The sequence below is a fragment of the Anopheles gambiae genome, chromosome X, assembly GCF_943734735.2.
Source record: "Anopheles gambiae chromosome X, idAnoGambNW_F1_1, whole genome shotgun sequence".
Classification (NCBI taxonomy): Eukaryota; Metazoa; Arthropoda; class Insecta; order Diptera; family Culicidae; genus Anopheles; species Anopheles gambiae.
This window is the reverse complement of record NC_064600.1, coordinates 9,905,425-9,932,446: the sequence shown is the minus strand read 5'-3', so window position 1 is coordinate 9,932,446 and position 27,022 is coordinate 9,905,425. Positions and strand designations below refer to the sequence as shown.

The following is a 27,022-nucleotide window of genomic DNA, read 5'->3' as shown; positions in this document are numbered from 1 at the left end:
AACAAAGTTGATTGATACAACATTGCAACATATGAACGAAGAATACATTTTACGATGAATTACGCATTTGAGTTTTTGTTTGGTTTTTGTTTATGTCTAATGTATATTGCGTTGCTTGTATTGGAAGTGGTCAGCTTACCGACGATTTTTAATTCCTATTAAATTCATGTACAACAACAAAAAATATTTTTTTATATTTATATTTTTAATTCCTATTAAATTCATGTACAACAAAAAAAAATGAATGAAAGCAACTTAATTCAAATGAAATTTAAATTACACGTATAATATGATCAAACTTAATTGATTTTTTAGATATGTGTCAACGTGTATCCTTGGCCGTTATTATGACACTTCAAACTCGATGCTTACCTCTCAGAAGTAGAGCTTACTTCTCAGAGAAATGTAATAAACCATTTTTAAATGCATTGTACCCAGCGCACCTATCTCAGTCAAATAAACCCATTTATATTTGAATCTATGCAATGTCTATGTTTCCTATGTCCTAAAATCATTTTTTTTTCTCCGTTTGCGAACTTTGATGATATTGAGGATCTTAATGGGACTTGATAGTTGAACCAGCAGTCCAGGTACGTTAGTGTACGTGGCCTCTATCAATTACACCATACAAGTGCCTGGATATCAGTGTGTTAAAACTGCATACCATTCTTCCCCCTAGCGCAATGAGCAGATAAGTAAACACCATTTTTGCAGAGCTTTATTTGTTGAAACGATAGCCGCACAATCTACTAGAGATAGAGATTATTTTCTAACTGCTGTACAGGCGCACCATGATGGAAACCCCTGCATGCAGATGGGATGGTTCATTCCCGAGCAAAGTTGCAATAATAAGATCTCCAGCACCGCCGTCTCATAGCGCGTGTGCGTGAAACTTAATGTAGAAAATAATAGGCAACAAATGTTTTGTTTAACATATGTAGACACAAACTAATTCTATTCTATTATATTTAAAATTATTCCAGATGTCGCCACTGCGGTGCTGGCCGAGCGAATGCTCCGGAGATAGCGAGACAGGGAAAGCTTTCTGTCAAAGCGCGCTGTCAGCTGGCACGGTCGGTCAGCTATCGTGCCTGAATCACAACACAACAAACAACATACATGTTGCGGTGTTTTTGAGCTGTAAATGTAAGTGTGTAAGCATATTGTAAATAATTTATTTGTTTTTTCATCACTACTTTACGATGGCCTCCTAGAAAGTAACGTGTAAAATGAGAGTTATAAGCTTGTTAAGAGTAATTGTCTAATGTTTTATGCTGCTCTCGTTAAGTAAGGTTTGGAACGTGTACGTGTATTTTATTTGCATTGTTTCTCAAACGAAAAAAGAAACTTCACAAAGCATTGACAGCGTGTTGTAAACATAATTTCGTTGTTACAGTATTAAACATTAATAATACACATACAGTGCGGCGTATCTCAATATCAATAATTGATGCAATATGTTACCCCTATAAAATAACTTTACAAATGTATCAGCAACTGTTCCGCTATCCTCTGCTTTTATTCTATTAAAATTCTTATTCTTAAAAATGTAATTAATCCAACTCGTTTGGTATATTCTGTTGCAGCGCTCACGGGCTCACGGGCGGTTCTCAGCAAAAAAAAACACAGGGGGGCGTATAGCGTACAGCTCTGCTGGATGTGCTGCGTTGGCAGAACGTCCGCGACCGGTGGGTAAGCTAGCTAGGGCCGTGCATCGCATCGGCTTGCGCAACCAACACTCCCTGTTGGACACGGGCTGCACAAGGGCGCCGGTGATCGGGACGGGTGGGTGTACGCGGGAATGAAAGTGACCAACTCGTCGACGGAGCGCCGCACCGCGTCCGAGTACCAGAGCGGCAGCATCTTTCGCGGCTGCTCGGTCGAGAGTGGGGCGGTCGTGCCGATGGCACCGTCCAAGCTCAACTACCGCGTCTCGGTGCTGACGTTCTTCGCCAAGGCGCACCCGAACGATGAGTGCTGCGGGACGAACGGGCTGCCGCTGACGCCCAACTCGATCGGCATCTTTGGCCGGGCGCAGCTGCTCAAGTCGGACGCCCTGCGGCACGAGCACCTCTGCACCTATCTGGACGCGATACGGGGCAAGCACGGTAAGGTGGAAGGTACGCACTGGTACATGCGGAGTGGTATAATAATAGTCTTTTCATCCTGTTTTGCAGAGCGCACGATCATTGTGCAGGAGTACGTCGGCTGCCCGCTGGCGGAAACGTTCATCGGCGAGAACAACAAGCAGGAGACGCTGCTGCGCATCGGCTACCAGGTGCTGGCCGCGCTGGCCCACCTGAACCGGTGCGGGCTGGTCTGTCGCAATCTCGACCCGACCAGCGTGCTGGTGAGCCGGGACTTTGGCGTGAAGCTGTACAATTACGGCCTGTACCACATGACGGGCGGCGGCCGGTACGTGTCCTTTCCGATCGGCAACGTGCGGTACCAGGCGCCGGAGGTGCTGCTCGGCAGCCGCGCGAACGCCAAGAGCGACGTGTGGAGCCTGGGCATCGTGCTGGCCGAGCTGGCCCTCGGTTGCACGCTCTGGGAGTCGCTCAAGCTGTCCCAGATTGTGCGCAAGGTGCTCAGCCTCGTTAACACGCAGCACGCCGTGTTCGAGAAGCTGGCCCGCGAGCACAACCGGCTGGAGGTGTACGAAGCGATGGACGCGGGGCTGCGCCGCATCATAGAGGAGTGCCTCACGATTTCGCCCCGCAGGCGCCCGCTCGCCAAGGAGGCGCTCGAGGATCCGGTGTTTGATTTTGTGCGGCTCAGCAGCAGCAGCAGCAGCAGCCCGGCATCGGCTAGCGATGCGATCGGCGGCGGGCAAACGCTGGTCGAGAAGCATCTGTCGCTGAGCCAGATCTACTACCTGTGGCAGCTGGCCGGTGGGGACGTGCAGCAGGAGCTCAAAAAGGAGGGCCTCATCAAGAGCGAAGCGCCGATTCTATCGCTGCCAAAGTAAGTGGTAAACAGTGCTGCAAAATGTCATTGTAAATATCATAAAAAAATCTGACCGAAACAAAATCGATGTCAGCGTCACGTATTCAATTGTGATAATCAGAGATGATACTCAAAACGATCATGGTTTGATCAATGCATGATTTGTGACATTTTTGCGTCCAACGCTTGGTCAGTCATTATGTCATGATGTCATGTCATGTGTGATCAGTTCTGCAAAATGTCACTGACATAGTCATGACAAATTCCGGCTGACACAAAATCATGTCAACGTCACGAGCTCTACTGTGATGATCAGAGGTGAGACTCAAACAGTTGGTGCGACCATCACATGCTTGGTGACATTTTGTGCACTCTTGGTCAGTCACTTGTTTGCGTATTTTTTGTCGGTGATCATCACAATAGTCATGAGAGATATGCGGAGCGTGCGATTGGTTCCAAGGAACAAAATAAGCATGGTTTCATGCTCTGTTTGACCCGACAGTCCATCAAACCAGGCAGAGCGAGAAAGCATGCTCATTTTGTTGCTTGTAACCACGCGCCAAGTATATTCCAAGAATGTCGTGATTATCACCGACAGAAAATGTCGTGATTAAGTGAGTGGCCAAGAGCTGGATGCTAAAAAAAATGTCACCAAGCATGTGATGGTCGCAACAACTGTTTGAGTCTCACCTGTGATCATCACAGTAGACTCATGATCACAGTGACGCTGACATGATTTTGTTTTAGCTGGAATCTGTCATATTGATGTCAATGACATTTTGCAGAACTGATCACAGTAAAAAAAAGTCATGACATAATAACTGACCAAGCGTTGGTCGCAAAAATATTACCTGTAATCATCGCAGTTGTGTACGTGATCTGATTTGAGCTTCGTTTCAGTCATGAGTGGTGATGATTGAAACAGTGGCAGTTAGCAGCACTGTTTACAGCCAGAAAAAAGTCATGATTATTATCATGAGGCATTAAGCTCAGCTTGTCAGAGTATCGCGTTTGACTCAAGCATTCGCATGTCGCATTCGGCATAACATGACGCACTTTAATTGAGTATCAGCAATGAGCATCAAGCTACCACGGATATGTTCATTGTTATCATTGGTGGACATCTCGTGATGCTCATGACATTTTGCAGCACTGGTGGGGGGAACCCCCATGTGAGGGCGAGCGTTGCGCTTACATTTATCGCTTTTTTCCCCCTGCACCCCTGTTTTGCAGCTTGGTAATGCTGAACGGGAGGTCGATCTCGCCGCCGAAAAGCCAAAGCGTCCTGCACGACCACCGCATCATCTTTCTCAACTTCGGCACGCTGCTCGAGCGGCTGTCCGGCATCCCGGAGGAGGACTATCTGCCGCTGATCTACAGCACGGACGCGTACCTCGAGTCGGCCAACTTCAAGACGGTGCTGCCGCTGGTGATCCGCGAGCGCGACATGCTGTACCAGTTTCACCGGCTGGTGCTGCTCAACACGCTGCTGCACGGCTACCCGTACACGCACGATCTGTTGCGCTCGTTCGCGGCGAAGGACATACCGCCGCTGTGTCGGGGGCAGGTGTGGGCCTGCCTGCTCGGTGTGGTACCGAACGGGGCGTACGAGCGGCTGGACAAGTGCAGCCCGACGCACACCGACCGGCAGATCGAGGTGGACATACCGCGCTGCCACCAGTACAACGAGCTGCTGTCCGCACCGGAAGGGCACGCGAAGCTGAAGCGCCTGCTGAAGGCGTGGGTGGCCGCCCACCCGCAGTACGTGTACTGGCAGGGGCTCGATTCGCTGACCGCCCCGTTCCTGTACCTTAACTTCAACGACGAGGAGCGGGCCTTCCTCAGCCTGTACCGGTTCATACCGAAGTATCTGCACCTGTTCTTCCTGAAGGACAACTCGGCCATCATCAAGGAGTATCTGGTGAAGTTCTTTCAGCTGATCTTCTTCCACGAGCCGGCGCTCGCGAACCACCTGCACGGCATCAGCTTCATACCGGAGCTGTACGCGATCCCGTGGTTTCTCACCATGTTTAGCCGTAAGTCGCCGGGCCTGGGTGCCTTTGAAATTCACATTTAACTGACTACCGCTCTTTCTGTCCGTTGCAGACGTGTTTCCGCTGCACAAAATATTCCACCTGTGGGACAAGCTGATACTGGGCGACAACTCCTACCCGCTGTTCATCGGCATCGCGATACTGCGCCAGCTGAAGGGCACGCTGCTCAAGTCGGGCTTTAACGAGTGCATCCTGCTGTTCAGCGATCTGCCCGACATCGTGATCGAGTCGTGCGTCAACGACTCCGAAACGATGTACCAGTTTACGCCGAAAAGCATCACCTACCGCAAGTTTGCCCTGCACGAGGAAGGCCCGGAAGAGTTTGTACGGGAAGCGGCCTGCTGTTGCAGCCAGATTTCAGTGGAGCTAAACCCTTCCCTTTTTTTTCTACCCCTTGCACAGGACCTAAACTACACCGAGGAGGATCTGCGCGAGGTGCAGGCCGAGCTGCACCCGCGCATCAGCGTGTACGATCTGATACGGTTGCTGCGCGATCGGCCGGCCAGCACCGCGATACTGGACATACGCAGCAGCCCCGACTACCGGAAGGTGGCGATCGAGAACAGCATCAACGTGCCGTTCGCGTCCGTCTCGCTGAAGGAGCCGCGGCTGGAGGCGCTGAACGTGCCGCGGCTGGAGGCGTACCTGCGCCGCCACCCGCTCATCACCGTGATCGTGAGCGTGTCGCACGAGAGCGCGATGCTGTTCGCCAAGTTCCTGGTGGACAGTGGCGTCCCGTACGTGGCGGTGCTGCACCGCGGCTTCGAGGCGATCTACCGCCCGGACGACAAGCTGATACTGCAAACGTTCGACTACATCAATACGCTCGCGAAGCATCTCACGCCGATCGGGTCGTTTGCGGCGAGCGAGTAGTTGCGAGGAGACTCTTCGCGAGCTGCAAGTGTATAGGAAAGATTATTGTTTATTTTGTGTTGGGAAGTAGGGGTTGGGGACCTACTTTCTGTTTTTTTTTGTCTTTGTTTATCCTCATATTAGGCTTTTGTTTTAGAAAAGTTTTGTGCAAATTGTTCCAAAACCGCGTTTCGTTACGCCATCGGTTTATGTGTTTAATGATTTAATTTCATATTTCGTAAGAAACGTACTCATACCCCGTTCTGCTACATATATATAGGCAGCACACACACACACACACTCTATTTGTTAGCTTTTCGAGTGTCGTATTAGACCATTGCTGATCGATACATCGCAACTCAGAAAGCAACCGTCAAACAGCAATCGCAGAGATTAATGACACGTGCAATAGTGACTGCAACTAAATACTCTCAGCCAGCAATAAGCGCCATTATTTTCGGAGGGGGATTGAGTTCTTTCGCCCACCGGGAAGCGCCTGCTTGAATCACTCAAAACCCGACCGTTAAACCAAAACCACACACCTTGTGTGTAACCATTCTTGTAGCTATTTTACATATTGCATAATAAAAGAAGGTATAACAAAAAAAGAAACGGATCGAATGGTTTAATTTTTAACTCTTTGCAGGCAGTAGCAGTGTTGTGGCAGTATTGGAAATGATTTGGACTTGGATAGGGCAACTAAGTTGATGAAAATGTTTGAAATGGTCCCTCAGGCTGGGATACAGAATGAGATACAGTACATATGCGTTCCCCGTGGTGGTATTCCCTTACGTAACAAACGTTTCTTCAAGTACAAATTTCATACTTGCCTCAGTTTTCAATTAGTAAGGTTCCTCCAGAAAGCATCATGGTAAGAAGTAGTGTTGGGTACCATGAGATTCATTCATGAGATTCATTCAGTGAATCGAATCTCGAATCCATAGACACAAATATTTCTAAATATTAATAAATCTCTGAAGATTCAAGAATCTACTGGGATACATGAATCTCGAAAGATAATTGGGTCCCCAAGGATTCATGAAACCATAAGGTTCATAAATCCATTAAGATTTATAAATCACCAGTGGTTCATGAACCTTTAGAGATGTACGATTTTCAAAATATTGAAACTGCGCAATCCCATGGTACATTGATAAACTCGCACGACTTAACAACATGCCCGTCGAAGCCTCGCATAGACCGTCTCCCCGCAACTAAAACAAACTATCCGGCTGTGTGATACTTTCCGAGAAGTCTCGAAAGCCTGTATAGGCTGGCATGACCACGTAGGTTTTAACGCCAAGAAGAAGAATGAGAAAAAGCTCTATGAATCTTTGGAGCTATATGAATCCTTAGAGATTCGTGAATCTTTCGAGATATATGAATCTTTTTTGATCCATGATTTTTTAGAGATCCATGATTTGTGAATCTTTCAAACCGAGATTCAGATTCATTGAAACACTTCAAAGATCCATTCGGATTCAGATTTACTCAACTCTAGTAAAAAGCTCAAGAATTCGAATTCAAGAGTAAGAATAATAGCTAGTGCTACTGTTAGAGAATACAAGAAGCTCAAATAGGAACACGTTGAAAGCTTGCGTCGTTGGATAGTTTCAGTTCCAACAGTTTTACGAGCTATTGCAGGTTTCCACTACATATTTAAAAGAATGCATAGCGTTGTTGCACGGCCTGTTTTACCATTCGCTGTAAGGACGGAGGAAAACAATGTGCCGAAAATTTAATGGAACTACGCAATTAATAGCCAGACAATTCTATTGTTTTTATGAATGAAGTTGGATTTCAAGTTTCAATGAGAGTGAATTATGACCGATCGGTCGGTAGGTCAAAGAGCGCAGTCCAAGTGGTGCCTGCTTTACGTTCGCGTAATTTCTCCATTGTTTGTGCCATGGCAAGAAACGGGATGCTTCATTGTGAGGTACACAACAGAGCCATACATCGAGAAAAATGTACGGATTTTCTGAACAATCTCCACGCAAAACTTGAAAACTCAAACAGTCAAAGATGTGTCGTGGTAATGTGCCGCTTCATGGTAATCACGATGTAAAAAAAAACATTATTAATTATTAACAACAGTCATCAATTGATACATTTGCCGTCATATTTTCAATTTTGTATTCCAATACGGAATAGTAGTTTTTAGTAAGTGGAAAAGCTTAGTTAAACGATCAAAGCCATTAAATAAAGATGAGCTAATGGATGCAATACATAAGCAGCCGATCATCTTTAATTCCCAGAGACGGCTGTAAGGGATTTGTTCGCCACATGGTGTCGAACACTAAAACATGTATAAATGGTGAAGTAAGCTTCACATAGGACAAATACATAAAAAAAATAAAACATTGATACATTTCTCATAAGCTTAATGCGTTGCTGAAAACGATGCAAACGTAGTTGAAAACGATTGAGACGTAGTTGACTGCGATCCATTCACATGGATTGTAATCCGTAGCACGAAAGATTCAAAGGAAAGTGAGTTGTATAAGTTAAGAGCAGAAGAGTACTAAATTTAATCGAAAATAATTTGGGTATTTGCCAATTGTTGATTGGAAAGATAAAATAGGATCGAAGCACTCTCTTTGTTCCAATTATTGAACAGTGAACTGAAATAAGAGTTGTTTTATCAAAAGTTCACATTTTTGCTACCCAATCGCGAGGAATAATCACATTTGTTTGATTTCCATCAAAATATAAAGCTTAGATGGTTCAAAGGATACACCTTATTGTGTTGTGCACAATTCTTAAAAATTCTTGGTATTTCCATCAAAAATAAGTCGAAAAAGTGCTCTTTTCCACAAAGGAAACAGTTGAATAATTGGGTGGTGTACAAAAAATGCTAAATTACCCTATCTATCAACTATAATTTGGCTGAAAAACGTGATATTCAACACACGCGAACTCATTGGAACGTATTATTCGTGTAACTCGGGGAAAGGCTGTAGTAAAATTAAACGCAAAAACAAAGGATAAAAACCCAGCGTGGGGAAAATTGGAGCGTAAGGGAAACGTTTCTTTTTTTGGTTTTAATACAGGGTGGTTTTAATCACATCCTCGGCCTCCCGCACGTGCCACTTGCTGACACCGACGGCAACGGTGGCAGCTTCCGGACGGCCCCGGTACTGAATCTGCAGAAAAAAAAAGAAAGGAACTCCGTAAGTGATTGATACCAGCCAAACAATTCGTCCCTGTTCCCTCCTCACTTACCCTTCGCTCGCACATGTTCTCGAACCGGGGCTGCACGAACGTCCACGCGCCCATATTCCGGTGCTCCTCCTGGCTCCAGACGAACTCGCGCGCATTCGCATACTTGGCCAGCTCGTCCCGGATGGCCTGCACCGGGAAGGGGCAGAGCGACTCGACGCGCACGAGCGCCACATCCGTCACCTGGCGCGCCTGGCGCTCGGACGCGAGCGTGTAGTAGTGCTTGCCGCTGCACAGCACGACGCGCCGCACCCGCTTCGGATCGAGCGGGGCCGGATCGGGCAGCACCGGCTGGAAGTGTGTGCCGGGGGCAAAGTCCGTGTGCGGCGACACGCAGTCGGACAGGCGGAGCAGCGTCTTGGGCGCCACGACCAGCAGCGGCTTGCGGAAGTTGCGTATCTGCTGGCGGCGCAGGGCGTGGAAGTACTGGGCCGGGGTGGACGGGTTGATGATCTGCAGGTTGACCGCGTCCCCGTCCGGGCTGGTTTCGCGCGAGTCCGTCATCTGCAGGAAGCGCTCAACGCGGCAGGAGCTGTGCTCGGAGGCGGCCCCATCGTAGCCGTGGGGCAGCAGCATCACCAGTCCATTGCAGACCATCCATTTCGCTGCGGAGAGGTAAGAGTTTAGGTAGAGATTTAAACAGGGCCTTAAAACTAGTGATGTGCTCTCTGGAGCACCCTCAAAACTCCGATCCGTCTTCGACTCCTGCGAAATGGGAAACATAAGCTCCGCCCGTAGTCGCAGTTGTCTGGAGTCGCCTGGAGTCGGAGTCGTCCAGAGTCGTTCAGAGTCGTCCGAAGTCGTCCGGAGTCATCCGGAAACGCCCGAAGTTTTCCGGAGACGTCTAGAGTCGTCTAGAGTCATCCAAAGTCGTCCGAAGTCGTCCGGAATCGTCCAGAGTCGTCCAGAATCGCCCAGACTCATCCGGAGTCGTCCGGAGACGGAGTCATCTGGAGTCGGAGTCGTCTGGAGTCGTCTGGAATCGTCCGGAGTCGTCTGAAGTCGTTCGGAATCGTGCAGAGTCGTCCTGAGGCGGGTTTCATTCAGAGTCTAGAGTCGTCTGGAGTCATCCGGAGTCGTCCAGAGTTGCCTGAAGTCGCCGAGAGTTGCCCGTAGTCGTACGGAATAGCCCAGAGTCATCCGGAGTCGGAGTCGTTCGCAGTCGTCCGGAGTTATCTGAAGTCTTCTGGAGTCATCCAGACTCGTTCAGAATAGCCCGAAGTCGTCTGGAGTCATCCGGAGTCGTCCAGAGTCGTACGGAATCGCCTAGAGTCATCCGGAGTCGCAGTCGGCCGGAGTCGTCCGAAGTTATTTGAAGTCGTCTGGAGTCATCCGGAGTCGTCCGAAGTTATCTGAAGTCGTCTGGAGTCATCCGGAGTCAGTCGTCAAGCATCGTTCAAAGTCGTTCGGAGTCGTCGAAAGTCGTCAAGCATCGTTCAAAGTCGTTCGTAGTCGTCCGGATTCTGACGATAATGACGATAATGACGATTCCGAACAGCTCCAGATAATGCAGAGCGGTCCTGCTTTCCGAAGTCGGTTTCGAAATTGGCGGAGTCGGATCGGAGTCGACACCGGATTTTGGCCAACTAAACCCATCACTACTCAAATCACAACATATAAACATTTGCTTACTTTCTCCGCTGACCAGGAACGTGTCGATGATGATCTGGGCACCGTTGAAGAAGTCGCCGAACTGGGCCTCCCACAGCACCAGACTGTTCGGGCTGTCGATCGCCATTCCGTACTCGAACCCGAGCACCGCCTCCTCCGAGAGGATGCTGTTCGCCAGCTCGAACCGGCCAGCGTTCGGGGTCGCCGCGGCCATCGCGTTCAGCGGTATGAAGATTTCGTTCGTCTGCTGATCGACCAGCATCGCGTGGCGCTGGGCAAACGTCCCCCTGCCCACATCTTCCCCGCTCAGCCGCACGTTGAAGCCCTGGTACATCAGGCTGCCGATGGCGAGCGCCTCGGCCGTGGCCCAATCGATCCGCTGCCCCTCGGCAATCCGCTTCCGGCGCGCATCAATGTGAGTCTTCTGCAGATGCGGATGTACATTCTAAAATAGGAAAGAAAAAACCTCATCAAATCTCTTTGCCAAGGGTGAGGCATTTTCCGGCGAAACACTCACGAAACCCTCGGGCAGCCGCACGCTCTCCTGGCCGATGTGGCTGAGCAGCCGGTAGTCGACGCCCGTGTTCCACACCGTCACCTCGTCGCCGGGCTGCTGCAGGCCGGCCCACTGTCCGCCGAAGTAGCTCCGCTCCGGCTCGTACTGCTCGCAGGCCGCCAGCTCGGCGGTCAGATAGTTCCGGTGGCTGTTCGAGATCGCGTCCACGTCCTGCTGGTCGAACACGCCCGCCTCGATCAACCGGCCGGCGTACCGGTCCGGGATGGAGGGCCGGCCGTGGATCACCCGGTACAGCAGCGGGTTGGTCACGGTCGGATCGTCCAGCTCGTTGTGGCCCCAGCGCCGGTAGCAGTTCAGATCGATGAAGAAATCTTTGCCAAACTTTTGCCGGTACTCGATCGCCAGCTGCGTGACGCCGGCCAGCGCCTCCGGGTCGTCGCCGTTCACGTGCACCACCGGGGCCATGATCGCCTTGGCCAGATCGGACACGTACCGGGTGCTGCGGCCGCGCTCGGCCGGCGTCGTGAAGCCGACCTGATTGTTCACGATCAGGTGCACCGTGCCCTCGACCTCGTAGTGCGGCACGGCCGCCATCATCAGACACTCCTGGTTGATGCCCTGGCCGGGAAAGGCGGCATCACCGTGCACCTGGACGTTCAGCACCTTGGAGCGCCGGTCGGTGCCGCTCGTATCGTACGGACCGTCGGCCAGGGCGAGCTGTTTCGCTCGGGCCTTGCCCATCGACACCGGATTGACCGCCTCCAGATGGGACGGGTTGTGCAGCATGTTCAGGTGAAATGTTTTACCGCCCACGATTATATCCGTGGAGGTGTCTACAAGAAGAAGCAACAACAAAACAAGTTAATTTGCCATTTTTACAAATAATGTTGGGTAAAGTTGAGCAAAATCCGGAGTCGACTCCCATCCGACTCCAAAAATGTTGGAACCGATTCCGGAAGGTAGGTCCGTTCAGCATTATCCAGAGTCGTCCGGAGTCGTCCGGAGTCACCCAGAGCCATCGGGAGTTGTCCAGAGCCGTCCGGAGTCGTTCGGAGTCGTTCGAAGTCAGCCTGGAGTCGCCTGGAGTCGCCCAGTATCGCTTGGAGTCGTCCGGAGTCGGCTGGAGTTGGTATCGCCCGGAGTCTGAGTTGTCTGAAGTCGGCCGGACACATCGAAATGAATTTCCTGATCTTAAGCACATTGGACAAGATGGCTCCGAGCGCCTCCGGACGACTTCAATTCCAGACACACTCGGAACGACTGCGGACGACTTCGGATGACTCCGACTCCGGGTGGAACTAGTGGTTCCCATTTTGCCGGAGTCATGGATGCGCTCCAGAGAACCCATCACTAAGTTTGGAGACTACTCACGGAAATGGCTCGCAATGTCGCACATCGCCTGCGCGTCGGCCGGGAACTCCGGGTGGCCCTTGAACTTTTTGAATATTTTCGCCGGCCGCGTCCCAAACATCGTCGTCAGCACGTTGAGCTTGCCGCGGTGCGGCATACCGATCACCACGTTGCGCAGCTCGTGCTCGCCCGCCGACCGGAACAGCTCCCAGTAGAACGCCATCATGCTTTCGGCGCCCTCGCCCCCGTACCGCTTGACCGTCGGGAACTTGACGGCCAGGAACTGGTCGAACGCTTGCGATTTAAGCATCAGCTCGGCCAGCTCGCGCCGCTCGCCCTCCGTCAGCTCGTGCTGGAACAGCTGCTCGTACCGGCCGGCCAACCATTCACGCTCCTGCTCCGACTCGATGAACGCGAGCTCGATGCTGCAGCTGCCACAGTACATGCGGGCGAGCAGCGCGTCCAGCTCGGCCATCGACAGGGGCTGCTGGGCGGCGGGCACATTGAGCAGACCGCGCGGATCGATCCGATCGGCCGCGCCGAGCCCGTACCGGGCGTACTGGAGCTCTGGCAGCGGTTCGCTGGCGGCCTCGTCTGCAAGGTGAAACTTGACCGGATCAATCGCGGCCATCCGGTGACCATGGTTGCGGTATGCCTCGACCCACCGGTACACGTTGGCGTTGGCGTTGCGCTTGTCCAGCACCGCTGCAGCAAGTCCTGTTGGGAAAGAGAGCGAGAGAGAGAGAGAGAGATTCACAATTCGCACATAGATAAGCGTTGAGGTGGTTTGCTTTCAAAGTGTGATCTACCAGCAGGACCTCATGGCTGTTGCATCCGTGGCAAGGCCATCGTCAAGCACACACCACGCGGTCTTATCAGCACGGATGCGCGCCAGGTGACGAGAGGAATCCGCATACTTCAACTGGGACCCTCTGTGTGTGGAGACACATCAGTGGACGCGATAAGGAGAGCTTAACAAAAGCACTCGGCAACTGGCATCTTTGCCGGGAGGGAAGGCACAGATAGAAAGATGGAAAGCAAACACCACACAAAAAAAAAACTCCAACACTCTGTCTCGACTGTCTGTCCGGTGATAGGAGACTACGATCGGTTTACACTCTGCAGCGCAGGTAGGCTCTCGAACGGGTTTGAATCGCAATCGCAGAATCGTTTGATAGAAGCGGCGGAGGGCATTGATCGAGGCACCGGCACCGTGCGCAACCGGTACGAGCAGCTCTACTGCTCTTTAGCGTTCGCACCAACGCACAAGCCTTACCTTCATAGCGCGTCGTTGGCCGGGGGCGATGCCCAAACACACCCTTTGTGCTGTGATATCCGCGTGAGAGTAACAGCCGGCCCAGCATCGTGCTAGGTTGTGTGTGCGAGCGTTGGCTAGGATGCGTGTACCTCCTCGATGCGCTCTCGCTCTATCTCGTTCTATCACACACGTTGCCTGATGTATCCTGATCACTGTCGGTACCTGCGGGGCTCGGTACCAGCTCTACGCACCTCCGAAAAACAACAAAAATCCCTACACTAACACACAAACACCCACAACACTGACGCTGTCCAAGGTGGGATGAATACGCTCGATCGTACACTACACTGGGGTTAGCAGCAAAAAAGGGCTCGTCACAAACACGCTTCCACACCGAGACGCAACCGGCGACGGAATGCTCGCAGGAAGATTACCCGTGCCTGACAACGGGACAACGTATCGCTCAACCCCCCCCAAGGGCGTGCGCGCCGCATATCAGTTTCGGCGCTGATACGCAGCCCGCGACATCTGTGCGCAACGGGGAGATCGTCGGCGCGCCGCAACCGTTTAAGCATGTTTACGCCCTGCTCTCAGCCAGCATAGACCGTAGTGATTGTTTCTCTGTGTGTGTAAGGGTAAGGTTGTCCGGTCTGATGTGTGTGTGTGTGTGTGTGGCTCAAATACGCACTCGAAGCAGCGTGGTGGTGGGTGGTTGATGTGGCCGCTTCGTTCGTTTTCATTCACGCCGTGTGCTTCGACCAATGCTGACTTTAATTGGGATTTTTGTCTTCTATATTTTTACAACACAAACATAATCATCTGGTATGCCACAAAAAAACGGTACGTCATTTAAAAGCTTGTAGAAGCGAAAGAATCGGCACGAACGGTACTGTCAGCGTTCGTTCCAGATAAGCGCAAATGCTCTCATGAACTCCGCGCTTAGGAACACAATTTATTGGCAATTCAATAGGCACTCGTAACTATAGAGGAGGAAGACGTCATCGTTGCTAACTAACACGACAACAAGCAGGGAGGGGGGCATAGTTGATAATTTTGTTCTTCTCTTGAGAGCTAACTAAACGCGTAGCGCGTCTGATGTGCGTAAAACTGTCCGGGAGGTCAATAAGATGTTGAAATAAGCTAACGATCGTCACACATTCTTGTTTATTTGTAAATCGGTACAGATAGTTGCATGTTTGAACCTGATCCAGGCATTTATATCCTAGATTGGTTAGGCACAACATGAAGAAGACGTATCCTTGATCATGTCTGAGTTGTGTAGTTCTTCTCTGATAGAAATTAAGACTAGTTATTGGTTAGCCTCGGTACACATGAAACGTCCTTCAAGTGCAACAGTTCTTCGACAAAGACTTTCAAAATATTATTTGGAGTTTTTATTTTGTCCTTAGCCGGTCTCGTAGTACAGTCGTCAACTCGTGCGACTTAACAACATGCCCGTCATGGGTTCAATCCCCAAATAGACCGCGCCGTCATACGTAGGACTGACTATCCTGCTATGGGGGGGAATCAATTAGTCACTGAAATCAATTGAAAGCCAAGCCCCACAAGTGGGTACAGGCAGGCCTTGACCGACATCGGTTGTTGAGCCAAAAGAAGAAGAAGAAGATTTTGTCCTTACCAGCATAGCCTCAATACACCAGTTCTACCGTTTCTGTGTAGAAATTTAGATGCCTTTCTTGTATTGCTATCATTTCTTTTCTTCACTAAGAATGTACGTCATTAAGGACCATGTGATTTCACAGATTAAGATAGGTTCAAATTCAATAGCCAGTTTAAAAACTTTAATAATCCGGTGTTGTGGTACAGTCGTCAACTCGATCGACTTAACAGCATGCTCGTCATGGGTTCAAGCCCCGAATAGACAGGGCCGCCATATGTAGGACTGACTATCCTGCTATGGGGGGAAATCAATAAGTCATTGAAAGCCAAATCTACAAGTGGTGAACAGGCAGGCCTTGACCAACAACGGTTGTTGTGCTAAAAAAGAAGGAAGATCTGTCAGGAACAAATCCTGAAAAGAAACAAGTATCTAGGACCAGATCTTAAATAGGTTCTAGCACAATTTCAACTATGGGATGAATCTGATTTCCATTACCAGGGATAGATTAACATAAGATTAGTTTAAACTCCAGAACGTTAACAGGTTCGGGAGCAGTGCCTGAACAGGAATTTAGGTGTTAGGACTGTGTGCTGTATGTAATCATCTTGGAATTATAGTCCTGTAACTATTGACTAGCGCTATTTTTGAGGAATTGAGGAATGTTGCTTCAATGAATTGAGACTTACCTGAACAGAACAAACAAATAAACAAAATAATCAAAACACCGCCAACTTTAAGCTAATTGAAAGGATGAAACGTTTATTGAAATTACTTTCGGTACAGGTTAGCCAACAAAAAAAAAACTTATCATCGCTTACTATTTTTGTGTTGTGATATGTCCAAGCAAACAAATCGTTATCTTTGAATTCATCGTTTCTTGAAACTGCACTGTTTGTGTGCGGAGGGAGGCACCGTTGTTGTCATTGCATATCAATCATATCTAACATTGTGCCTGTGCTTCACAATGCGTATGAAGCGGTACAGCGATTACTTGTTATCGTGCTCGCTTGCCTCACGGTGTCCATGCACCAAACAGAATAAAGGATGAAAAAAAAATGCGTTGACACTGACGCTACATGTAACTTAAAAGAAGCGACGTAAAGGAGTTTTGTTTACTCCCTCTCTCTTTCTCTATCTTCATTTTCAAACACAAACCCCTTAAAAATAAACATAGAAAAAAGTACATTATAGACCTAGAGAAGTAGTCTACTGGAAGGAGCGGGGGAAAGATGATCCTTAATTGTCTAGACGCGTCTAACGCTAAGCTTAGTGAATCGATGTGGCAACTGCACTGGTTTGTTGTTGTCGAAGGTACTGTATTTGTTTGTCCGCCCTACTGCTAGAAACTATTGCCGGCCTTCTCGCCCGCCCTACGCTGCCAGCTTTTGATCTTGTAGCGCACGATCAGTATGACGATCAGCAGTATCGGGATGACTATGACCAGCACGATACCGAACGAGGTGCCCGCGTTCCGTGCCACGTACTCTTCCTCACCTGCAAATGACACGCCAGAGGTGGGTGAGTGGGCGAGAAAAGATACGTAGATACGACAGACGAGAAATAGAGGAGGGGGGGGGGGGGGGGAAGCTGCTAAATTCAAAACATTGGTGCAGATGGTACAGTAAGTCTCGTTTTTCAGGACGTCTTGGTACAGCGCTTGATCGTCAAAAACCGGGCATTGCCATTGCTGTGCTTTTGTTTGTTTGTTTTTTTTTCTTGGAGAAGAGTTGCTATTAGTCTGTCAATATAATGAGACCTCACAACAACACTCGTACGAGTTGTTGAGGTGTTGTCCAAAATGGAGGATATCTAAAATACTGCTTATTGCGAACAAAAAAAAACACTGAAATCGAGCACACACCGTTCGAGGTGGTCTAGCGAGTGCCTTATCTTATCTCTGCAGACCTCCAAGAATGCCTCCTCTGTGCTGCTGCTGAGAGGTACTCTCTCGGCTCTCGGTGCGCTCCTATTCCTTACACGATAAGATTAACACTTCAACTGCTGCGAAACTGGTTACGTTCTTCCTAGCAAGGGCACTGCTGCCCGATATATTAAGCTATTTTCTTAGTGCTGCGCTTTTGCAACTAAACCGAACTTCTACCTGTCAAACCTGCCATGGTTAGTTAGGGGGGGGGGGGGGGGTTGCTGGGAGGAGTTGGGGAGAAAGAAACATTTCCAAAACACATACCCATTGGCATCTGTGTGTCTCTGTGTGTATGTCTGTGTTTGTGTAAATGTGTGTGTTCTATGTGCCTGTCATATACTGATACAAGGAAGATGTCTCCAGGGTTGGGTTTACCATGCTAAACCATACTCCTTACACCTCCGTCGAGCGGCTGTCCATGCGGTTGGGCAGTCCGACGTTCTGGACCAGCGGTTGCGTCTGGCCCTGCTCGCCGGTGTAGTAGCTGCGGCTCGTGTTGGGCATCGGCGACATGTTGCCGTTCTGCGGCCGGCGCTGATTGAGCGGCGAGTTGTCCTCGGTGGCGAAGCTGCTGACCTGATCGATGTCGCTGAACGTTGGGCTGTACGCACCGTACGTCTGGGTGGGCGATTCGGGCTGCATACTACGCTGCTGCTGCTGCTGTTGCTGCTGCTGCTGCTGGCTCATCGGGGGCGGTGGCGGCGGATATCCCTTCGGGTCGTCGTCGTCCTCCTCCTCCTCGCCGGAGAACAGGCCCGCCTGCTGCAGCCCGCCTACGCCACGCTGACTGCGCCGACCTAGTTGTTTGTGATCAGCCAGGTTTTTATACTCGATATCACGTGCAACCCTAGCGCTATATTCACCTCCTTCCGAGGACGTGATATCTTCCTCGTCCAGGTCCATCTTTTTCGGCTCGAACTGTATGTTCGGTTTGCCCTCGAGCGGCTCGTTCGTCCGGTAGGTCGCGTCGTACCGAAGCGTCTTCTTGATCGTCGTGTCGTCAAACTCGCTGTCGTCGCCCTTGCGCAGGGTGGCGCGCGACCCCGATCGGGACGGCAGCGGGAGCCGCCAGTCCGGGTCCTCCTTGCGCTTGCGCTTGCGCAGACAGTACACGCCGCACACGATACACAGCAGCAGCGGTATGATCACAGCAATGACAATGCCGATCGCGATCCAAGCGGTACGGCGCGAATAGAACACACCACCTGCGGGGGCGAGGCGAGAAATGGCGAGGGTGAACGGCGAATGCTGGGTGCGTTGGTTTAACACCAGACACGAGAGACAGAGAGACACACACACACAGGGGAAGTGGAGGGGAGACATCTGCCAAAACTGTCTGAACTCATACTTACGCAAACATTCCGTGTATCCGTGCTCCGGTACGTCCCACTGGCCGTTCTCCATGCAGATGCGACGCGAGTCGCCGATCAGGAAGAAGCCCTCGTTACATTCGAACGATACGCGCGCCCCGGGTGTGAAGAGGAAGTTGGACTTACGGCCAAACCGGGGTGTCTCCAGTATACCACACGATACAACACGTCTGAGGAATCATCGCGAGGCCGGAGACAAAAAGGTCGTAATATGTTAGTCACAGCAAATAATGCGGTAGGATCTATTGAAAATCTCTGGGAGCAGATCCTCCCACCACTTACTTTTCGTTTACCGCCTGTATGTTGATGACGCTCGCGTGATAATTCTTGGTGAAGTGGGCCATCTCCCGACTGAGCGACATGCCGAAATCGTACCGACACTGGTAGCTCTCACCGCACAGCTCCTCCGCTCGTATCACGTCCTGGGACCGGTTCGGCGGTAGGAAGTTTGCCGGTTCCCGCACAAAGTTCGGTATGAAGCTGGCGTTGGCGAAGTAGCTCGAGGTGCGGCCAAACTCGCGCGTAAACAGTGCCTGCCCGATGTTCTCTACCTCCCGATCGGAGAGCATCCCTGTTGGGTGAACAAACGAGCGTTAGAATTCGCACCAAAAGCCGAGATTAGTGTGTTGAGCGGGTGTATCTGATTCAGATTCACGAATCTGAATGAATCTTTGAAAATATTCGATTAATCGTAACCTCGGTTGAAAAGATTCATGGGATCTCAAAGATTCAAGAATATCCAGATTCACGAATCTCAAAAGCTACATGAATGTCGAAAGATCTCTGCGAGGCTTGAGCCCACGACGGCATGTGATTAAGTCGTGCAAGTTGACCACTATACCACGGGATCATCCCAAATTCCATATCTTGAAATTCATAAATCTGTGAAGATTCGTCGAATTTCAGATATTCATGAATCTTTGAAGATTTATTGAAGATAGACGATCTTTATAGGTTCTTTTCAAGATTTGAATCGCTCATCACTAAAGATTCATAAGAATGAGTCACAACGAATGATTCATAAAACACAACTATAAAGGACACCTACATTGTAATCCAAACTGTTCGTGAACGTTCTGGAAATTGTTGATGTTGGGTGTGATGATCGCTCCTCCAGGGGTCACCAGATCGTCCTGCATGTCCCAGCTCCAGTTGCCAAACAGACCGCGCGTTTTATTCTGCAAAAGTGATGTATGTAGTCTCCCATCCATCTCAGAAAAAAACCTCCACCTCCACTCCAAATACTTACGATAAAGCTCCAGGGTGTGTAGACGCGTGCCGTCATGAAGCCATTATTCTCCACCACTTCCACACCGACGCCGGACGAGAACATGATCACCACCTCCGACTGGTTGAGGATGTAGGTCGGCGTGTACACGGTCACACCGTGGAAGTGCTGGAACTTGAGGCTCTGCCGGTCGAAGTAGATGCGCCGCTGGTCCGCAAACACGTCCAGCCGGTAGCGCCACTGGGCTTCACGCGGCCGCAACCTCACCTCGATAATCGTGGACGTGTTGCCGCGCGCCGCTATCGACGTCAGCTGGGTGGCCATCACCGGACCATGGATGTTGCGCGCCACCTGCTCGAACCGGCCTTGCACATCGATCCGCTCGCGCCCATTATTACCGCGCAGCAGCACAAACTCGCCCATACCGTTGAACGTGTACTGCAGCCCGTCGAACGTGACGATGTGCGGGTCGCCGAACACGCCGGCCACACCGGGGGACTGGTAGGCGATGCAGTCCTGCGACGGTCGCCGCTCGAACCGGAACGTTTCGCAGCCGACCGCCTGCTCGTCCTGCCACATGCAGCAGGAGTAGTACGGGCGGACGTCGTGGAACCAGGAGGACAGCGTCGGCACCTTGTTGGCTTCGTTCCAGGGGATCTGACCAATGTTGTGGTTACGGCGGGGCCGCGAACCCCACATCTGGTCGTACGACAGCATCAGGTAGCTGTTACGGTCGTAGCAGCACTGCTGTTCCGACCCTTGTACCGTCGGCTGCCCCGATCGGACGCAGTGGATGGCACCGCGGTGCTGCAGGCAGGTCGGGTTCGAGTCCCGGTCGCAGTCCGGATCCGGCAGGAAGCGGCCCTTGTCGTGCAGCGCGTGCTCGAGCGTGCACGGACAGATCGGCAGCTCATGGGCAAAGTTGCGCAGGAACCGATCCGTCCGCAGCCAGTTGTCGCACAGGGCCCGGGGCCAGTTACGCCCGTGGATGCGCTCCCACTGCGGTCCAAAGTACCAACCGAGTGGGATCGGTTTCGACCACAGGATGCTGTTTTTTTATATAGAGAAGGGTGATAGTAAACGGGAAAAGTGTGTTGTGCAGTGATGAAAAAATTGACGTTTTGGTCGGAATCGATCCGACTAGCTTCCATTTTTATGGAATCGATTCCGGATTGAAGGGCCAGAATCAGTTTCCGAAATCGACTCCGGAATCGGAATCAGCTCGGCAATCGGTATCGCCTCGGGAACTGGTTCCGAAATCAGCTCAGGAACCGGTTCTGGATTCAGCTCAGGAACCGATTCTAGAATTGGATCATGAACCGGTTCCGGAATCGACTCCGGAATCGGCTCCGGAATCAAATTCTAATTCGGTACCTCCATGAGAATAACCGTTTGGGTCTATGATAAGTATCGATAACCGCGAAGAACCCAAATTTATTTGTAAATGATCCATTCTCATGGAGATTCCGCGACTGATGCCGTTTCTAGTACTCTTGATATCAATTACATTACTGATCATTACTTCAATTCCGGAATCGGAGTCGGCTCCGAAATCAGAATCAGAATCGGAACTGGGTAGTTTCGATTCTGAGCTCCCTCCACAAGTGCTGTACGTCCTCTTAAACACGTCTTAACCACGTCTACTTACGGTGAAATGCGCAGATTGTTGTACTGCTCCGGATTGGTGAGGTTGATCTGAATGAAGCCAAACTGCATGTCGACCGTGCGCGGGTTGTCGCGCATCCGGTAGTTCGCCGGGATGATCGTGTACGCGCCCGTGTTGGTCAGCTGCGTCTCGATCATGTCGATGAACTCGAGCTCGGGCCGGATCGTCGCCTCCCGGTAGCCCCACAGCGAGATCTGCACGTTCGCGTTCAGGTTCGTCGTCAGGTTGAACCGGTTCCAGGTGATACGGATCTCGTTCGGGTTGCGCCGGTGCACGTCGTCCGTCTCGAAGAAGATCCGATCGGTGGCGGTGGCGGGCGTCTCCACGAAGTAGCGCCCGCGCCACTTGAACCGATCCGTGCCGATCGAAATCTCGAACCGGATGTAGCCCTGCGCCTTCAGGAACGGCTGGATGCAGATGGCCCGGTTCGTGTCGACGACCGTGCCGACCACCTCCTCCGTGTCGAACCGGCAGGCAATGCGGTCCTCGCGGGTAAAGCACGGCCCGGTAATGTTCACCACCGTGCCGCCCAGCATGTTGCCCGACTCGGGCGCAAACACCAGCGGCAGATGGGACGCGTCAATGTCCTTGTTGCACGTGCCGAGCATGATGCGCTCGTCGATGCGGAAGATGTGCCGGCCGGGGAAACCGTTCGCCCAGCCACGCCCGGTCAGGTCGCGCAGCACGGACGCCTGGCTGTACGGTTTGTACTCGTACGCCTGCGTACCATTGCCCGCGTTAAAACCGATCTGGAAAGGAAGCGTTAAGGTGAGTTAGGTGTCCTACACACCTCACAGATGCGCAGCAACACTTACATAGGCGGGAACGCCACCTTCTCCACCGGTCGTGTCGCCGCCGGCCTCCGTGTGCGAGGACCAGTTGATTTCCGCATAGTTAAAGATGGCGTACGTGTACACCTCGTCGGTGGCCAGCACCATCTGGAACGAGTTCGTCTGAAGAAGGCGCGAGAGACTCGTGTCAGTAAAACCAGCTGGACAACTACACCCTTCGACCCTCACTTACCCGGTAGAGCGAGTTGTCAATGCCGCCGGCGAAGCTCATGTTCTTCCAGGTCGTGATGATGACGTGCTTCGGCACGAACGTGTCCGACCCGACCACACCCTCCCGGATGTCCCACATGACGCGCTCGCGCATCTCGACGCCCGCCCGATCAGTGCGCGTCATCAGATCGCGCTCCATCCGGAAGTACACGCCGGGCGCCCGCTGGTCAAAGTCCGTCTGGTAGATGCGCCCGATCCGGCACTTGGAGAAGAAGATGCCGATGAACGAGGGGTCGTTGCGCTGTGGCCAGTCCTTGATCGGGAACGACAGCGGGTAGGTGTAGTGTTCGGGCGGGTCGGAAAACTCCAGAAAGCCGTTCATCGACACGCGCGTATAGTTGAACCGGAAGCCGAAGAACGGCAGCTGAAAGTTGAAGTTCTTGTGGACCTGCGGCATCGAGGCGTGTATGTCGCGCTGCAGATCGCCGGTATCTTCCGGGCCGCCCCGATCGTAGAACGGGTACAGGAAGTTGCGCCGGATCTGGGCGAGCCGGGTCGGGTTGATGATGTACCCACCGTCGATGCTGTGGGTCGGCGGTTCCTTCGGCTGGACGCGATTCATTGGATCTATAGTATTAGGGCAGGGAAATTAGAAAAAAACAGGGTATTCGATGGCCATGAATCAACGCACACCGCATAAGGAGAGCATTTCGCAATCGACACTACACAATTTATCTATCGCTAGATGATACGGGTTATCAGATAAAGTGGTCTGCTGTACTCTGTGGAGGGGCGCAACATAAGCTGGCTTGGGCATGGGCTTGATCAGCCATTCTGATATACATAACCTCGAAAGACCTCTCCTTGCTCTATAACGCTCATGCCACTGCTCTTATCCAACCAAGCCATTGGCAAACTTCGAATCGATCAACTTCAATCATGCGTCCTCCATGTTTGAAATCGGCTCGATGAAGTCGTTATTGAAAGTCGTTATCGTCCCCAACACGCCCGTTATCAAGATAACGGCCTTCCCGAGCGTGGAGTTGCTTCAGCATGAAAATTGCAACATGTACCGTGTGCTCTTCGGGCACTTCACAGCCCTTCCGGTGCACGGCTAACCTCTGCCCCGCAGAGAAGCCCCTGCGCTCGCGTGTAATATCCAGTCGTGCGTGTATGTCTTGGGCTCTCCAACACAACTATGGACGGGTCTAATCTAATCAATAACAAGCGTTTGCGCAAATGAATGTGTCATCCGTGTGGGCCCAAGAATACGCGGACACAGGTGCTACGATAAGATAAACAGGGTAGTCGCTTTTAGGCTACAGCAAGCAAGTTCAAACGAATCCCGTGTGCGTACAGTAGATGGGAACTTTCATCCTTTTCCAAGTAATAAAAAAAAAACAAAAAACTGATCTAGCTTACCTTCCCAGTTGTAGTTGGAGTCGGACATATCGAGCTCCGACAGAAAGTCGGCATAGTTGTAGTATCTGCCCTTCTTATCCTTGCCCTCGTCCACTGCGTCCGTGTCGACGTCGATCACGTCCTCGTTCGTTTTTTGATCGGTGTCTTCCGGTTCGTCGCTTGGATCGGTTTGCTCCTCCGGTTCGGTTTGCTCCTCATTCTCTGCCGCTACCGCATCGTAGTCGTCGTCCGTTGCGTCATCCTGCTCTTGCTCGTGCTCCTCTGCGGCGGCACTGGTTGATAGGGAGATCAGCGATACCGCACAGAAAAGCAGCAGAAGTAACTTCCACCGCATGGCTGTGCTGCGCGTGCCGGGGACGCGTTCTGTTTGCTTGTTGAAGTTGGGCACCGGTACGGGGCAAATAATTTGCTGGAGCTTCCGGTAGCTCCCACTACACTGTCTGTTCTACAGGACTCCACCACTCACTGCACTCCTTTCTCACTGCTATTCCACACACAATTTCACTCGGACCAAAGGTTTATAGGTAAAACACTATTTCTGCACTTCTGCTGGCACGTTCACGGATGCCCAGGATGCCCAACCGCTTTGGGCGTTGTCTTGTCGATAACTGGGATAGCTGGGCAGGTGTCCCCACGGTTTCTGATGGAGCGCAACACAGGGTCTACGATACAATCACCTTGCTGCGCCCGTCCCCGTCGTTATCGTAAAAACCCTTCAGCCCGGCAGTGGCGAGCAAAAAGCAAGATAAGCTTGAAACTAGAAAAAAAGCAGCACAGATAAGATAAGGTGCCAACCTGTAACCGTTAGTGTAGCCATTCCGGGGAATGCGTAGTGGTAAGTTTTGCTGATGCACTGCCGATTCCCCATCTAGAAACTTATACCGACTGGGGTAAAAGGGTTTTGGCGATTACACTTTCGGGCAGGAAGAAAAAAAAAGTCATCCAACTTGCAGATCTCACCACGCTCGAAGCCCTTATTTCCTTCCCGGGCTGTGTATTGGATCCGAACCAGCTAACTTGTTGAGTAAGCGTTAGTGTCAACAGTGTGCGTGGCCCTTATCTCAGCGAAGATAAAGGCTAGGGCAGCAGTGCTGGAAATAGGTGCCAGAATCATGGGTACTGTGATTCACACGGTTTCTTGGAATGCAAACTGATACATACCAAAGTTATGCTGAAGGGATTGTGTTTTTTTCTGCTTCTCCATTACTGATGACCAAACATAGCAAAATAATGAGTTTACCGCCTTTAGCATATCTGTTAAAACTCAATATTTTACTCCAACAAAACCTTTTGGGTATCGTTACATGTACGAATTCCAACGCAACATACGTCATCAAGCGTCTAAAAATAATCAGTTTTGTTCTAACATTGGACAATTTCAAGGCTGCAGCACCTGCTCTCATTTGAATTCCAATTTCCCGTTTGGAGATTTTAAGAATTTGGTGATACAGTATCGGACAGAAAGATAGGGCATTGGGTTTTTAACGCACCGTGCACCCGTTGGGCCAAGTTTATGTGTGGTTTGTATGTGTTTGTGTTTGTGTGTGTGTGTGTGTATGTGTGTGTATGTGTGTGTGTGTATGTGTGTGTGCATGTGTGTGTGTGTGTGGATGTATGTTTGAATGTGTATTGATGTGTGTGTTTGTTTCACAAGTAGGTCGTTTCGGATAGATTTGTAAGTAGCTTTTTTGTGTTTTGGGTTAGGTTTTTGGTGTGATAAGCAGGACCACCGCCCTCACGATCAGTGTGTTTTCGATATATTAACAATGTTACGGTCTTCTTTCGCCGTGGTCTTCTGAGGACGACCGGTTGACTTACGCGTTTCGGTTGTCCAAGCGCGTTTCAGTTGTCTAAGCACGTTTCGGTTGTCCGAAGCGCGTTTGCCACAAAAGTGCGCGATCGTTCCATTACGAACTCGATCCTTTTGCGCTTAATGCCAGCAGCAGCCATTCGCTTTTACATATGGCGCTGATAATCGGTACAACGTTTACCTCGACCCATTGTTACTAACATTGCTTGCTTGGACCGTCAAGAACGCGCTGGTTAAAAACTTGGACACGGCTGATCCCGTGCTCTGCCTGCGTTCTACTTCTATACGCGATGAATTACATCGTTGTCGAGCAGCGAAAACATCGCATGGATAAAAACTATCAACGAGTACGCGAGTAAGCGTCTTCCCTTCAAAATCGAGAACAGAATACTGCCGCGCTCATGAAACAAAACGCCCATTGAAAAGAACAACTGCGCGCCAGCTCAATGCACGCACAAAGTTTACCATTCGCACACAACGTGCAACGCAGAGATGCACGAAGGCCTTTCAATGGCGTGCACTGGAGAAACACCTGTGAGAGAATGCCGAGTTCATTGCTATTGTGCGTGTGTCCATTTCGCACCGGTGTCGCATTCACATTCATGAAACAGTACACCTGCGTTTTCGTCCGAGGAACAAGGGCTGCTGTCGATGCAAACTTTAGTTTTTATCCAAGTGTAAACGCACAATGTTTCACATGATAACACACATAATAAGAATAATTTCAACGCAATATGACATCATGGCAAGCTATGTTTTTCAGACACAAACCCGCGCACTTGCAAATACACATTAAAAAGCACACTCACTTTCTACTACTACACACACACACATGCACACACACACACACAAACACACACACACACAAACACACACACACACACACTCACACACTCACACACATACACACACACATACACACACACAAACACGAGTAACGTGGCAAAACAAGTGCACGGTGCATTGAAAAAAAGGGTCCTATCTTAATGTCCGATACTGTACCTCAGAGAAGTTTGTTGCATATGGCTACCCCGATGGACAAGACTTCAAACTTTGTGTGGATTCTAAATTTCCTTTAAATAAGCCTATCTCTACAAGCTTCGAATTCCTGATGCTCACCATAAGCAATAAGCTCACAAGCATTGCTAACCATAAGCATTGCTCTAATTTCTT

At 50.6% G+C, this 27,022-nt stretch overlaps 3 protein-coding genes across 10 annotated transcripts; 1 reads left to right on the top strand and 2 right to left on the bottom strand.

Moving 5' to 3' along the window:
* The first annotated feature begins 988 nt into the window (after window positions 1-988).
* Window positions 989-6,464, top strand: LOC1271672 (TBC domain-containing protein kinase-like protein). Of its 4 annotated transcripts, none has more exons than XM_310531.6 (6): window positions 989-1,146; window positions 1,587-2,108; window positions 2,178-2,964; window positions 4,180-4,982; window positions 5,053-5,324; window positions 5,403-6,464. In XM_310531.6, exons 2-6 carry the CDS (start codon window positions 1,802-1,804, stop codon window positions 5,871-5,873), a joined length of 2,640 nt encoding a protein of 879 aa, XP_310531.6. In that variant the 5' UTR covers window positions 989-1,146; window positions 1,587-1,801; the 3' UTR covers window positions 5,874-6,464. The 4 variants fall into 4 exon arrangements, with proteins under 4 accessions (XP_310531.6, XP_061509014.1, XP_061509156.1 ...); XM_061653172.1 differs by having other exon boundaries at window positions 1,104-1,303; XM_061653245.1 differs by having other exon boundaries at window positions 1,127-1,287.
* A 2,386-nt stretch (window positions 6,465-8,850) lies between these two features.
* Window positions 8,851-14,410, bottom strand: LOC1271673 (probable 2-oxoglutarate dehydrogenase E1 component DHKTD1 homolog, mitochondrial). Of its 2 annotated transcripts, none has more exons than XM_310532.6 (6): window positions 13,826-14,410; window positions 12,571-13,266; window positions 11,200-12,032; window positions 10,704-11,127; window positions 9,075-9,676; window positions 8,851-8,995 (listed from the first exon to the last, which is right to left on the bottom strand). In XM_310532.6, the coding sequence occupies exons 1-6, from the start codon at window positions 13,911-13,913 to the stop codon at window positions 8,894-8,896; spliced, it is 2,745 nt and encodes a 914-aa protein (XP_310532.6). In that variant the 5' UTR covers window positions 13,914-14,410; the 3' UTR covers window positions 8,851-8,893. The 2 variants fall into 2 exon arrangements, with proteins under 2 accessions (XP_310532.6, XP_061508962.1); XM_061652978.1 differs by lacking the exon at window positions 13,826-14,410 and adding an exon at window positions 13,359-13,775.
* Window positions 14,411-16,160: 1,750 nt separating this feature from the next.
* Window positions 16,161-25,125, bottom strand: LOC1271674 (protein mesh). 4 transcript variants are annotated; one of them, XM_061652080.1, is made up of 10 exons: window positions 24,922-25,125; window positions 24,040-24,796; window positions 22,640-23,244; window positions 22,432-22,569; window positions 21,599-22,365; window positions 19,972-20,998; window positions 19,771-19,900; window positions 19,005-19,293; window positions 18,705-18,892; window positions 16,161-18,557 (listed from the first exon to the last, which is right to left on the bottom strand). In XM_061652080.1, exons 2-10 carry the CDS (start codon window positions 24,371-24,373, stop codon window positions 17,746-17,748), a joined length of 4,290 nt encoding a protein of 1,429 aa, XP_061508064.1. In that variant the 5' UTR covers window positions 24,374-24,796; window positions 24,922-25,125; the 3' UTR covers window positions 16,161-17,745. The 4 variants fall into 4 exon arrangements, 3 of the variants coding, with proteins under 3 accessions (XP_061508064.1, XP_061508176.1, XP_061508253.1); XM_061652192.1 differs by lacking the exon at window positions 24,922-25,125 and having other exon boundaries at window positions 16,161-18,149; window positions 18,216-18,557; window positions 24,040-24,697; XR_009765566.1 differs by lacking the exon at window positions 24,922-25,125 and having other exon boundaries at window positions 16,724-16,922; window positions 17,617-18,557; window positions 24,040-24,698.
* Window positions 25,126-27,022: the final 1,897 nt, after the last annotated feature.

Coding starts and splice junctions, on each gene's coding strand:
- LOC1271674 (XM_061652080.1), bottom strand. CDS start 24,373: ATGCGGTGGAAGTTACTTCTGCTGCTTTTCTGTGCGGTATCGCTGATC. Junction 23,245..24,039: donor CTCCAACTACAACTGGGAAG/GTAAGCTAGATC, acceptor CTAATACTATAG/ATCCAATGAATCGCGTCCAG. Junction 19,901..19,971: donor ACACACCCTGGAGCTTTATC/GTAAGTATTTGG, acceptor TCACTTTTGCAG/AATAAAACGCGCGGTCTGTT.
- LOC1271672 (XM_061653030.1), top strand. CDS start 1,802: ATGAAAGTGACCAACTCGTCGACGGAGCGCCGCACCGCGTCCGAGTAC. Junction 2,109..2,177: donor CGCGATACGGGGCAAGCACG/GTAAGGTGGAAG, acceptor CCTGTTTTGCAG/AGCGCACGATCATTGTGCAG. Junction 4,983..5,052: donor GTTTCTCACCATGTTTAGCC/GTAAGTCGCCGG, acceptor TGTCCGTTGCAG/ACGTGTTTCCGCTGCACAAA.
- LOC1271673 (XM_310532.6), bottom strand. CDS start 13,913: ATGCTGGGCCGGCTGTTACTCTCACGCGGATATCACAGCACAAAGGGT. Junction 12,033..12,570: donor CGACATTGCGAGCCATTTCC/GTGAGTAGTCTC, acceptor TTCTTCTTGTAG/ACACCTCCACGGATATAATC. Junction 9,677..10,703: donor GTTCCTGGTCAGCGGAGAAA/GTAAGCAAATGT, acceptor ACCTCTCCGCAG/CGAAATGGATGGTCTGCAAT.